Here is a 13661-nt window from a genome sequence, read left to right as displayed (position 1 = left end):
GGTACTTAAATTGGCACCCTTTTAAGCAGGAAAAAATATACATACATACACACACATACATAAATATACACATATATATGCATATAAAAATTTTATATATATACATACATACACATATACACACACACACACGTTTACATGTTTACAGCTATATGTGCTCAGTGTCCTCAGCTGCTTAGTTGTGTCTCTTTTGCGACCCCCTGGACTGTATGTAGCCTGCCTGGCTCCTCTGTCCATGGAATCTTCCGGGCAGAATACTGGAGTGGGTAGCCATTTCCTCCTCTAGGGGATCTTCCCAACCCAGGGAATGAACCCATATCTCTTGCGGTTCCTGCACTGGCAGGCAGATTCTTTACCACCACACCATCTCGGAAGCCCTCCTGGTTCATAGACTGTGTCTTTTCATTGTCGCCTCATGTGGCAGAAAGGGTAAGGGGTCTCTGTGGGGTCTGTTTTATAAGAGCACTAATCCCACTCATGAGAACTCCGTCCTCATCCCCAAAGCCCTGCTTCCTCATATCATCATAGGGGGTGTTAGGTTTCAACAAACCATTTAGGGGAACACAGACATTAAGCCCAGTATAAAGTCCTAACTTCTGGTACCTCAGAATGTGACTATATTTGACAATAGAATCTTTACAAGGAGGTAATTAACGTAAAATGAGGTCATTAGGGTCGGGCCTATTCCAATATGTCTCGTATCTTTATAAGAAGAGGAAATTTGGACACAGACAAATACAGAGACATGTCCATGTGAAGGTACAGGAACATGACCATCTACCAGCCAAAAGAGACACCTCAGAAGAAACCAACCCTGCTGACACCTTGACCTCAGAACTGTAAGAAAAGAAATTTCTGTTTAAGCCACACAATCTGTGGTACTTTGTTAAGGCACCCTAGCAAACTAATGCCGTCAAGAATTTGCCAAAGTTTCATTAGTCACTGGCGTACGGCTATAATTTTTAGAGGAAACCTATACTCTATAAAACCAAAAATGTTAAATTTTATGTCAAAATATCTGTCGAGCAGATTTTTAATTTTCAATACATCATTTTATAATGAAATGTCATTAACATTTTAACATAATTTTATTGTAATACTGGATAATTCTCCAGAATTTATCTTTTATATTTTTTCTTTTCTAAATGAGATTAAAATCTGTTAATAGTAAAAGGAGATGTATAGTTTATAATATAGTACACAGTATATAAATAAAATCTTAAAAGTATTTAATAGTTAATTATATCTCAAAATTTAGTACTTAATGAATCAGTTTCTATATACTGCTTTCAATCACTTTCTATTAATTGCTTCCAAAATTTGCAAAGGTGTAAAAGAGGTTGAGGATATCCAAGTAGAGGCCGATAGCAGCTAATATATACTCTTCAGGTGACAGCCTATACATCAGTGAGTGTGTGTCATAGATGATGAATCTGCAGAAAAGAAGGGCTCCTACAGCAGCCAAGGGGCTTCCCAGGTGGCAAAATGATAAAGAATCTGCCTGCCAATGCAGGAGATGCAGGAGACACGGGCTTCAATCCCTGGGTTAGGAAGGTCCCCTGGAGAAGGAAATGGCAACCCACTCCAGTATTCTTGCCTGGAAAATCCCATGGACAGAGGAGCCTGGCGGGCTACAGTCCCCGGGGTTGCAAAGAGTTGGACACAACTGAGCAACTGAGCACACATACACAGAAGCCAAGACCAACTTCATTGTTTCACTGTAAAAAATCATCTTCAAGATTCCTGACAAGCACAAAATCCACAAATCAGAAAACAGGCCCGCTCCAAACTTGCTGTAATCTCTCTTAGATTGTAGAGTATACACAGTTGAATCAGGAAATACTGCATGGGTCAGTATAAAATCTTGCAAGACAATAAGACAATATATACATCACAGAAAGTAACAATGAAGGCCACAGTCAGAGCTTCCAACAGTATAAATACAAAAAGCAGGTATGGGTTAAGGGGATGCTTATGTCTGTTTAAAGTCATGGCTAAAATCAGACCCAAAGATCCAAGAGAAAACACCAAAATTAAGGCCAGACTCTCATGTACAAAGGTCCATTTGGTATTAAAAAAAAAGTGGATGTCATTGTAGTTAAGTTAGTTACAGCTATATATGAAAATATATATGAACAGACTCATAAGAACCTATAAAAATTAATTAAAATTCTCCATGTAAGACATTGATGAATCAATAACATGAATTACCATGTTAATTTTGTCTTCAAATTTCAGATTTACTAGCTTTAATGATATCAGTGCTGTAACTGAACTCCTATTTTGAATATAAATTTTTTAAAGATGGAAATAAAGTCAGAGTCAAGTTGAAAATAGCAATCTTTTCAAATAAAAGTTCTTAAATGAATTTATAGAGAAGAAATTCACTGTTAATTATATACCTTTATGGACTCAGAATAATGTAGGACAGGTTATACAGCATCATTGATTATGCTCTTAGGAACAACATAGTGAAAGCATTTATAGTGTTAGTGAGAAAGAAAATGAATACAGAGAAACAAAAATAATTTAAAATAACCAAATGTTAAAATTATATGCTGTAAATTATAAATGTCATAGCAGTTTAAAGACAGAGATATAGTTGTTAATAGCATTTGTCTCTCTCCTAATCATATTTTCCTTGGAGTAAATTTGAAATTGATTTGATTTCCTAAATGCATATCAATTGTATATTATAATGCCTAGATGGAGGAGACCAAAGATAATTCAAGAGGATCTTTGAGTTCATGTAGTTATATCCTTTCAGTTTTATAGAATAAATAAAACAGACCCAGAGAAAATACAGAACTAGCTAGGAGCAGGACAAAGACACAATACAGGTTTTCTGACTTCAGGTTTTCTCTGCTATTTTAATCAGGTGATCACATGTTAAAAAGAAGAGGAAAAAATCCCTTGGCAATTGAAAAAAAATAGGCTATGGATTGCCTACAAAGTAAATAATCTATATAGAGAGAATAAATATGTTGGCAATATGTCCAGTACCTTAGAGTGAGTGAATAGTATATTAAAAACATCGTTAAATGTAAAAGTTTAGATTATTGCTGTCCTGTTCTGATGGTTTGTTAATTTAACTGACATCACACACACGTCAAGTGCTCTTTGAGAGCTGGAAAACATACCAGAATTTGGTACAAAACAGTTTAAACTGTTTAAACTCAAATAATAATTGCTGTTTTGATCACTGCTTCTAGCGAACAGAGTAATTTTTAGTTACATAAATCATTAGCTAAAAGACTTTAGGCACTATTTATCACATTTCAAACCTTTTAAACAGATTAGCCAGTTAATAGGACATTTGTAGAAACGCAATTGATAGGACATTTGTAGAAACTGCAGATTCTGGAACAGTAGAGACCACAGTCTGATTCACAGCTGCCTCAGCAGCTAGTACAAATCCTGGCACACAATAGATACTTAATAGTTACTGTGTGAATGAAAAAAAACCTCTGGATTCTTACATAACAATGTGTTCAGGTTCCAGAAATGAATTACATTTCATTGTTTTGGATCTTTAAATGAGTATCACTTTAATCAAACATATCAACATTAAATGTAAATAGGTGCCTTACCGGTAAAAAGTGTTCTTCTAGAAGACTTTAAACCTTATTCAAAACTAAATACATTTTTAACTTTCTAGAGCTCACTAATTACACTTTACTCAATCCCGTATCTCATACTGTTGACATGTACCAATATTCACTTGGAGATCTGGGTACCATTCTTCCCTGAGGCAGACTTGAGTTAACTGTGCCATTAACCTACTCTTTAAATTTAGCAAATCACCTAACCTCAAAGAGTCTGTTTTCTATCAGGAACACAGAGATGAAAGTGACCTGTCCCAGAAGTCTGATGTAGCAGAAGAGGGGGAGAGAGGGGGGAGGCAGGGAAGGAGGGAGGAAGAAGACAGTTAAAAGAATAACTGTAAACTGAACGTCTTCCATGTGTCTGGACCATTGGGGCATCTTGATATACATCATTTCTGAGTCTCAGTTTTATTTCACTAAAAAATGAAAATTCGAATTCCTGTGTTTCAATACAGTTAGAAGGAATGAAAACAGGATCCATTACACACCCGGCACAGCCCTGTCTGACACAGGGCACCACCTCTATTGATAACTGATGTAGCAAAGCTTGCACAGCCAGGAAACTGCAACATTGAGGTCCTTTTGCCAAAGTTTTAATTTTTTAAAATATATTATGCCATCCAATGATATAATGAAACAGGCTCATAATTAAGATGTAGTGTTATTTATTATGAAAAATGGGATACTCCTGCTGTATCAGTAAACATGGATGTCACAGTCATCAGCAATTCCTGTCTTTTAATATGAGCTCCTGAGCCCTAAGGGCACTCAGGAAGGAAAAGATTACCTGTGAGCCAACAGCCATTAGACTGCAACCCCAGGGAAGCTCAGGATGTGAAAAACAGGATACTGGCCCCAGATAGCTGAGATGCATGTGAAAGGAAGGGTTTCAGTGAGCCCAGACTTTGCATCTTCCCATATAGAGAAAAACACTAAATTCCTTAACCTGAGATATCTGGCTTCCTTTAATTAAAAATAATCTTTTGATATTCAGACTGTGTGCATGTGTGCTAAGTCGCTTCCAGTCATGTCGGATTCTTTGCTACCCTATGGGCAGTAACTCATCAGACTCCTCTCTCCATGGGATTCTCTAGACAAGAATCCTGGAGTAGGTTACCATGCCCTCCTCCTGAACCAGGGATTGAACCCGGGTCTCCTACGTCTCCTGCATTGGCAGGCTGGATCTTTACCATGGGCCGCTGGGAAGCCCATGATGTTCAGACTACTTGCCCTTTGGGGTAAAACTTCTATATAACCTGGCTCCTCCCCCTGCCTCCTTGGAGCAATACTCTCAGAGTCACTTGAGATGTTGTCTCCCAGGCATGAAATCCTAAAATTCCCACGGCATAAAATGTAACTCTCAGCTTTTAGGTTGTGAATATTTTTTAAGTTTACAATATTGTTATATTACTATTGTTTGCATCTTTTACCAAAACCTCACACAGGCTTCCTTTAAATTACTTTTCTCAGAATTGTGGGATAGCAGGAATATCTCAGTGCTGAAGCATAGCAGAAGTTATAAATTAATTTTTGCTACTAACTCTCTTGATGAACTTCAACAGGCAATCCCTTTTAATCCCTCTAGACTTATTTAAATTCTTAGTTCCAACAAGGTATAACATTTTGTTATATTTAATGTTCTTAAGAGAATAATGTAAACTGGGCCGTGACGCTAGAGGAATTTAACACACTAGAATTCACAGCCAATTAAAAGTCAATCATAAGTGAAAATATCATATTGGAAAATAAAAATTAGGTCAGTTGGAAAATATGATTTCATTTGTAATTGTAGGTGGATTCATGCCACCTTTTAGAAACAGGTTGGTTGGGTTGAACAATTTTTTTTTCCTTTTAACATTTTAATAAAATGAAATAATATGAAAAATGTTATTAAGGCACCAACAGGTTCCACTCCATATCCAAAACAAAATGAAGTTTGAATGAAGTAGAAAACAACATCACACATGGAAAACTGTGCCCTGGAGATTTTTCTTTATCTGAGAATGCTGAAAATTAGTTATGCCACTGAACATAGAAAATCAACACTAAGCCCCAAATCTCTGCTTATACTGGCTTTTGAATACTTCAAGCTGCATAAGGTACAGTCAGCCAATCCTGAAATATACACTTAAGTACGACTCATTGGCTTCCTGTCTGTCTGGAGATGTCAACAGGCTGTAAATCATGAAATTCCCCTTGGGTTGGGGCCCTGCACCTGAAGCCAACTTAGTCACTAAAAGGTCTTTTTTTTGCTCTCCAAAAAGCTGCTTCATTCTGGTTTCCATGATTAACCCTATCCCACGCTACATTTTGATTTTGTCTAAATGGTTTTCAAAAATGTACATTGTTGTCTATTCTCATTCAACTACAAGATTTCAAAACTTTGTAGGAGAAGGAGAAACTGCTGCTTTCAAACTGAATAAGGGTCAACTACTGTTGCCTGCTGTGGTCTAGGATTTCCCTTGGGGCTCAGCTGGTAAAGAATCTGCCTGCAATGAGGGAGACCTGGGTTTGATCCCTGATTTAGGAAGATCCCATGGAGAAGGGAAAGGTTACCCACTCCAGTATTCTGGCCTGGAGAATTCCACGGACTCTATAGTCCTTGGGGTCGCAAAGAGTCAGACAAGACTGAGAGTCTTCGACTTTCACTTTCACTGTTGTCTATTCTTGCCCAACTACAAGATTTCAAAACTTTGTAGGAATAGGAGCAACTGTTGCTTTCAAACTGAATAAGGGTCAACTAAAGACAGCAAGAAGGTTGGATCTGCTAAAACTAAATCTTTGTATCTGTATACCCCAGTGATATGAAAGTAGGGAGGATACTAAAAGGGCAGTGTCGTACTATCATTTCCGGTCACATTCAAAAAGTGCTAGGGAAAGGGTCTTATGGTTAATAACTTTATGATGAAATCTTAGGAATAGACTTTACATTTTTCTGACATAGGATATAACTTTTGAGATTGGTCTAGATGAAATAATTGAGCCCCCAAACTAAGCCCTGAACTAGAAAATTTACTCAAATTATTTACTAGATGATAATTTTCAAAGAAAAGACATCTGGGGCCTATATTATTAGACCTAGAGGGATAAAGTTTAGACATCCCCCTTTCTTAAGGCATATAACAGATCACTTATAGATTCTTGCAAGATAGTTTTTGCCCCATTTTTATTCTACTTTAAAGTCAGGATGGAGGTTTCACTCATATGAAAACAAATTTTATTCTTAGCAGTAAGAGTCAAGTTCTTTAAATAAAATGAGTTAACTAATAAGCCTGGTATAAGAATATTTTAAGTAACATTTCATTATGTCACAAATTAAAATAAGAGGAAATATTACAAAGTATATTTCTTTTGAATGGTCATAATTTTGTTCAAAATGAAGTAAAAATAAAAATCTTCCCTCTGATGTTGACTATTCATCATAGCCCCAAACAAAAATAACAAAAGTTCTTTTTTACTTTTATCATAAAGCTAATCTTAATGTTTCAGTCTTAAAAAAAAAAAAGGCTGAATTCATAGTAACTTTTTTAAACAATGAATATCAAAACACTCTCATTAAAAAGATTTTTCAGGTTTTATTGACCTGTTTTTGCTGAGTGTTTTATTTTGCAGAAGGCAAACATGCATATATTATACACAGAAACTGACATGGTTTCTGAAACATTAACAGAGGGATTTCACAGTGATGATACCTCTTTGTAGTTGAAAATAAAGGGAAGTTTTACCCATGAGAGCAAAAATAAATGGTCTCATTCTCACACTTCAGAACTCAGAGAAACCCACAGCTCTCAAGAGAGCTTCACAGAGGGTTCCCAGGCAAGGAATATGGCAGAGAATTAGAAACATTTAGTTAATCATTTCTGAAGTGATGTTGATGCTTTTTAAATGACATTTATGTAATCTTGAGAAATAAATATTTAGGATCAAATATAAAAAAGCATTATCTATCAGTAGAAAAAGTACAAAATTCACAACAATGTGTTGGGATTTTGTCATGGTCAAACTTCATCTGTTGTGTGTACAAATTAATGTTGTGATTCTTGAGAGCTCTCCAAACATCACTTCTAGTTTAGGTTAATGCTGTCTTAATTCAACAATGCATTCCTAATTCAACACCATAGAAAAGTAAAAGGGAAATGAAGCACCGATACAATAATCTAGATATAGGTTTACTGTGTCAAAACAAAAATTTTGGAGTAAAATAAGATGAGAATGATGAATTTCCCTTTTTTATTCCTTCAACTATTATGCTTAAACACAGGACTAAGATAGTGTTGTTTGGGTATACCGAGTTACTGTTTTTAAAGCACAATTGAATGTCCACTAAAATTTTAATAAAATCTTCAAATGTGTCCAGAAACTTACACAGACATTTATACTTAAATGTTCATTCTATCTATGTGGTATTCGGCTGTTTAACTTTATGCTGCATACAAAAGTAACACCCTGACTAATCTCTCAGTATATTTTCTCTTTTTCATGGTAAGTGTACAATATTTCATAGCACTCAATTAGGTAAAGAAGATAAAAAACAAAATTTACAAGTCAAACACTGAAATGTGTTGTCTTAATCCTTCGATCACTGCTTTGTGAAATTAGTCAAATTTTTATAATGCAAATAATCTCTGCTTTTACCAGTACACATGGTCATAAGTGTGGTTAGAAATGTAGCCCCCCTTCTTATCAATAATAATGAAAATAATAATAATAAAGGCAGAGGAAACCTTTGGAGTTGATAGCTATGTTGATGGCATAGATTGTGATGATAGTTTCATAGATGTATACTTACAACCAAACTCAGGAAGTTGTTTACTTTAAATATGTACAGCTTTTTGTATGTTAATCAAATCTCAATAACATGGCTTTAAAAAATAATGGGAGAAACCCAAAATCTCAATTTTAAAATATTTGAGGAAAAACATACACAAAACACTTCATATAATGCTTCACCTTCAAATTGACCAGGCCACGATGATTCCCTTTCCTTAACCAAGATGTTGTTTTATATACTATGGCAAGGGATTTTTCATGCCAGACTCAGAGCTAAAGGAAAGGTGATTGCTAACGGGACTTTGTCATTGGAGGGCAAACTTTTCCTTTGATAACTCGATCATCCTAAAAATGTTTAGTTCAGTAGGATTCCTAACACAGTGTTCAGTTATTAGCATAAATTCAAAAAATAAATCCAGAAAATAAGTAAATGATGTACACTAAACAGCAGGAAAATGACAACTCCCAGCTAATTCTGTAGAAAGTGGTCCTCCTTTTCGCCTCTATCAGTTCAGTCGCTCAGTCATGTCTAACTCTTTGCAACACCATGGACTACAGCACACCAGGCTTCTCTGTCCATCACCAACTACTGGAGCTTGCTCAAACTCATGTCCATCAAGGTGGTGATGCCATCCAACCATCTCATCCTCTGTCCTCCCCTTCTCCTCCTGCCTTCAAATTTTCCCAGCATCAGGGTCTTTTCCAGTGAGTCAGTTCTTCACATCAGGTGGCCAAAGTATTGGAGTTTCAGCTTCAACATCAGTCCTTCCAATGAATATTCAGGACTGATTTCCTTTAGGATTGATTGGTTTGATCTCCTTGCAGTCCAAGGGACTCTCAAGAGTCTTCTCCAATACCACAGTTCAAAAGCATCAGTTCTTTGGTGCTCAGCTTTCTTTATAGTCCAACTCATTTCATACATGACTACTGGAAAAACCATAGCTTTGACTAGATGGATCTTTGTTAGCAAAGTAATGTCTCTGCTTTTTAATATGCTGTCTAGGTTGGTCATAGCCTTTTTCCCAAGGAGCAAGCATCTTTTAATTTCATGTCTGCAGTCACCATCTGCAGTGATTTTGGAGCCCCCCCAAAATAAAATCTGTCACTGTTTCCATTGTTTCCTCATCTATTTGCCATGGAGTGATGGGTCCAGATGCCATAATCTTAGTTTTCTGAATGTTGAGGTTTTAGCCAGCTTTTTCACTCTCCTCTTTCACTTTCATCAAGAGGCTCCTTAGTTCTTCTCTTTTTGCCATAACGATAGTGTCATCTGCATATCTGAGGATATTTCTCCCACCAAACTTGATTCCAGCTTGTGTGTCATCCAGCCCTGAATTTCACATGATGTACTCTGCATATACGTTAAATAAGCAGGGTGACAATATACAGCCTTGACATACTCCTTTCCCAATTTGGAACCAGTCTGTTGTTCTATATCCAGTTCTAACTGTTGCTTCCTGACCTGCATACAGATTTCTCAGGAGGCAGGTAAAGTAGTCTGGTAGACCCATCTCTTGAAGAATTTTCCACAGTTTGCTGTGATCCACACAGTCAAAGGCTTTGGCATAATCAATAAAGCAGAAGTAAATGTTTTTCTGGAACTCTCTTGCTTTTTTGATGATCCAACAGATGTTGGCAATTTGATCTCTGGTTCCTCTCCCTTTTCTAAAACTAGTTTGAACATCTGGAAGTTCACAGTTCACATATTGCTGAAGCCTCACTTGAAGAATTTTGTGCATTACTCACATGGTTTACTAGCATGTGAGATGAGTGCAATTGTGTGGTATTTTGAGCATTCTTTGGCATTGCCTTTCTTTGGGATTGGATGAAAGCTGACTTTTCCAGTTCTCTGGCCACTGCTGAGTTTTCCAAATTTGCTGGCATATTGAGTGCAGCTCTTTCACAGCATCATCTTTTAGGAATTGAAATAGCTCAACTGGAATTCCATCACCTCCACTAGCTTTGTTTGTAGTGATGCTTCCTAAGGCCCTCTTGACTTCACACTCCAGGATGTCTGGCTCTAGGTGAGTGATCACACCATCGTGGTTATCTGGGTCATGATGATCTTTTTTGTATAGCTCTTCTGTGTATTCTTGCCACCTCTTCTTAATATCTCCTGCTTCTGTTAGGTCCATACCATTTCTGCCCTTTATTGTGCCCATCTTTGCATGAAATGTTCCCTTGGTATCTCTAATTTTCTTGAAGACATCTCTCGTCTTTCCCATTCTATTATTTTCCTCTATTTCTTTGCATTGATCACTGAGGAAGCCTTTCTTATCTCTCCCTGCTATTCTTTGGAATTTTGCATTCAGATGGGTATATCTTTCATCTTCCCCTTTGCCTTTAGCTTCTCTTCTTTTCTCAGCTGTTTGTAAGCTATTTCTCAGCTATTTGTTTTACCTCTCTAACAACTTTCAGAATCATGCCTATTTAACCCACATATTTAGGTTATCAAAGTAACAAAATGGAATATGCCATATCATAATATTCTAATGATATAATTAAAATAAACAAGTAAACAAAAAGTTTTCTGCCTAATCTAATACATAGGAACTCTAGACAACCTCTCTTTTACTCTAGCATTTCAGGGGTAGCAGCTCATTTACTGAGATTCTACTTTGCGTGTATTCCTCCTTCTATATTTTTTAAACTTGTTATTGTAGTATAGTTGATTTACAATGTTGCATTAGTTTCAGGTGTGCAGAATAGTGAATCCGTTATATATATATATATCCATTCTTTTTAGATTTTTTCCCATATAGGCCATTACAGAGTATTGAGTAGAGTTCCCTGTGCTGTACAGTAGGTTCTTATTAGTTAACTATTTTATATATAGTAGAGTATATATGTCCGGAGAAGGCAATGGCACCCCACTGCAGTACTCTTGCCTGGGAAACCCCATGGACGGAGGAACCCGGTAGGCTGCAGCCCATGGGGTCGCGAAGAATCGGACACGACTGAGCGACTTCACTTTCACTTTTCACTTTCATGCACTGGAGGAGGAAATGGCAACCCACTTTAGTATTCTTGCCTGGAGAATCCCAGGGACGGAGGAGCCTGGTGGGCTGCCGTCTATGGGGTTGCAGAGAGTCGGACATGACTGACGCGACTTAGCAGCAGCAGCAGCATATATGTCAGTCCCAATCTCCCAATTTATCCCTCCCACCTTATTCCCTGGTAACGATGTTTTTCTACATCTCTGACTCTACTTCTATTTCGTAAGATCACCTTTCTCAGGGATATCTGCTGAGTCCTCTGACTCAAAGCTGTTTGCCCTGCAGGCCAGCAGGATCAAGCATGGTGCAGGAGCGGTTTAGCAGACTCCTAGAAGCAACATGTACCTTTGTCTTGCTCCCTCTCAGAACCCAAGATACTGACGGAAGGAGAGTGTGGTCCTAAGGACTGTCAGACACTGTGAACTAAGCCTGAGTAGTAGAAGCTTGAGCAGACAGAAGACTAGAGGACCCTCTCCAGAGGCTGTCACACAACAAAGCTGGGAAACCTGTAGCAGGGAACAGGGACATCCCTAAGTATCTCAAATTGATTTTTTCACTTCTTGTTGAGTGGAGCCTCATTTCTATTTAATTAGAATTGATTTTAAATAAAAACAATCTTTCTCTCATCCAATTACTATGGCAAAGTAAAATCCATACCTGATGAACAATTTATTAAGATTATGTTGACTATGATGTTTTAAAGAATGTGGGATTACTTCTGATTACAGCTGATCTGTTGGATCAAAAAAAGGGCTATTCATTGACAGCAAGTTTTCTACCCATTGCTGTAATTTCCTGATGTACACAGCTTGTATTTTATTTTCCGTGATTTTCTTTATAGTTTTCCTTTTGAGAATTAACATCCAGAGCAAGCTCTTACTTTATCTTATTAATTCATCTTATCTCAACAGTACAAGTATACCCTGGACTGGATGAGAAAACATCACCTAATTAATTCTGAAGTTTTATCTTGCATCAAGATTTAGTCAAATATTTATATCTTCTTTTATAATTCTTTGGGCTCTGTAAAACTGTCAGAAGCCTTGTTTGATAAAAGGAAACCAAATCAAGTCAGTTGGGCTAATAAATCCCTTCCCCTGATTATTTAGCTATGGTTATGATTTCTACAAGTACTTTTGGTTTTTCTTTTCTAGAAGAAAAATATTCCAAAGATGTCTTTACAGATGAAGGATTATATCCTATGGCCTTTTTCCAATCAAAATATGCAGAGTAATCGTAAACCTATTCATCCACTCAGGAGTAGAAACTAAAAAGAACTGAGGGATAAGCTGCAAAATGGGGAAAATGAGGAAACAGGAACAAAAGAGGAGTCTGACAATTATTAAAGACTAAACAGGAAGAGAGCGGCGAAGGAGTTGGGAGACAGAGGGAGAATAATGAGAATCAACTTTCCATGAAGGGAAGCGTAATTGTCACATACAACTTCACGTAAAATATCCTCTCCAATCTCCCAAGAAAGAGTTGCAGTGAAAATATATTCATTTAAAAGATATTTAGAAAATGTTTAGACATAGTGAGTTTGACAATAAGGTCACATTGTGAAGAATATTGGTAGTCCGTTTTTAGTTTGAATAGTTGTTCTCGAGATGTTCATACTGATCATCTTGAAAAGAAGTTGCTCCTCAACACCTAGGTTAAATATCCAGCAATGAGAAACCAGCAAGCTTCTGAGTTGCTTGGATACTGAGATGGTCCACATCTTACACAGCAGCAGTAGTATGACCTACCTGGCTGCAATCCGGCCAAGCTCTAGCAAACAGAGACACACTTCTCTGGGTTGCTTGTGGAGGACTGAAAAACAAGATGAAGGTGGACACTTTTACAATAGAAGGGATTGGACAGCAGCTCAATGGGGAACATGTTTGACCCCCTTCATCCCTCAGGGTCCCAGTAAGTGAGCTAGTCTTCATTCTGATAGTCACAGAAACCATCCTATCCCACAGTACACTTAGATCTACTGAAGTCCTAAAGCAGTTTTCAAAACTCTTTGCCCAGCTTCCCTACCAAAAGTCATGAGCCTCAGGAATCTCACTCTGAAAACATTTTCTTCAATTTGTCAGTATCTGTAAGCGAATATTGAAAACACATGTAGTTATAATTATGAAATAAATAGTCGATGAATACTTAAAAAGAGCAAACAAGACTATGAAGCAAAGATTGTCTAAAACTCCTAACTCTGTCTTCATCAGTGATTTTAGCAGAAATAATGCAATGAATAAGGATTAAAAATTACATTTCACAGCTCTTTGTTATCCTCCAAACAATAATG

The 13661-nt window shown here is 37.0% G+C and overlaps 1 protein-coding gene and 1 pseudogene across 5 annotated transcripts in view; both read right to left on the bottom strand.

Annotated features, from left to right (window-relative positions):
- GAS2 (growth arrest specific 2) overlaps positions 1-13661 on the bottom strand; it is a 168464-nt gene that overhangs the window by 69243 nt on the left and 85560 nt on the right. For all 5 annotated transcript variants that reach the window (XM_081536568.1, XM_081536571.1, XM_081536570.1 and 2 more), the window contains one exon: positions 13120-13183. In XM_081536568.1, coding sequence (XP_081392694.1) covers positions 13120-13183 — 64 coding nt within the window. The remainder of the gene's footprint in view (positions 1-13119; positions 13184-13661) is intronic.
- Positions 1294-2615, bottom strand: LOC145522366 (protein lifeguard 4 pseudogene; annotated as a pseudogene).

The sequence above is a fragment of the Giraffa tippelskirchi genome, chromosome 10 (assembly GCF_054371585.1).
Source record: "Giraffa tippelskirchi isolate mGirTip1 chromosome 10, T2T-mGirTip1v1.2.pri, whole genome shotgun sequence".
NCBI lineage: Eukaryota > Metazoa > Chordata > Mammalia > Artiodactyla > Giraffidae > Giraffa > Giraffa tippelskirchi.
This window is presented reverse-complemented; position numbering and strand designations above follow the sequence as displayed.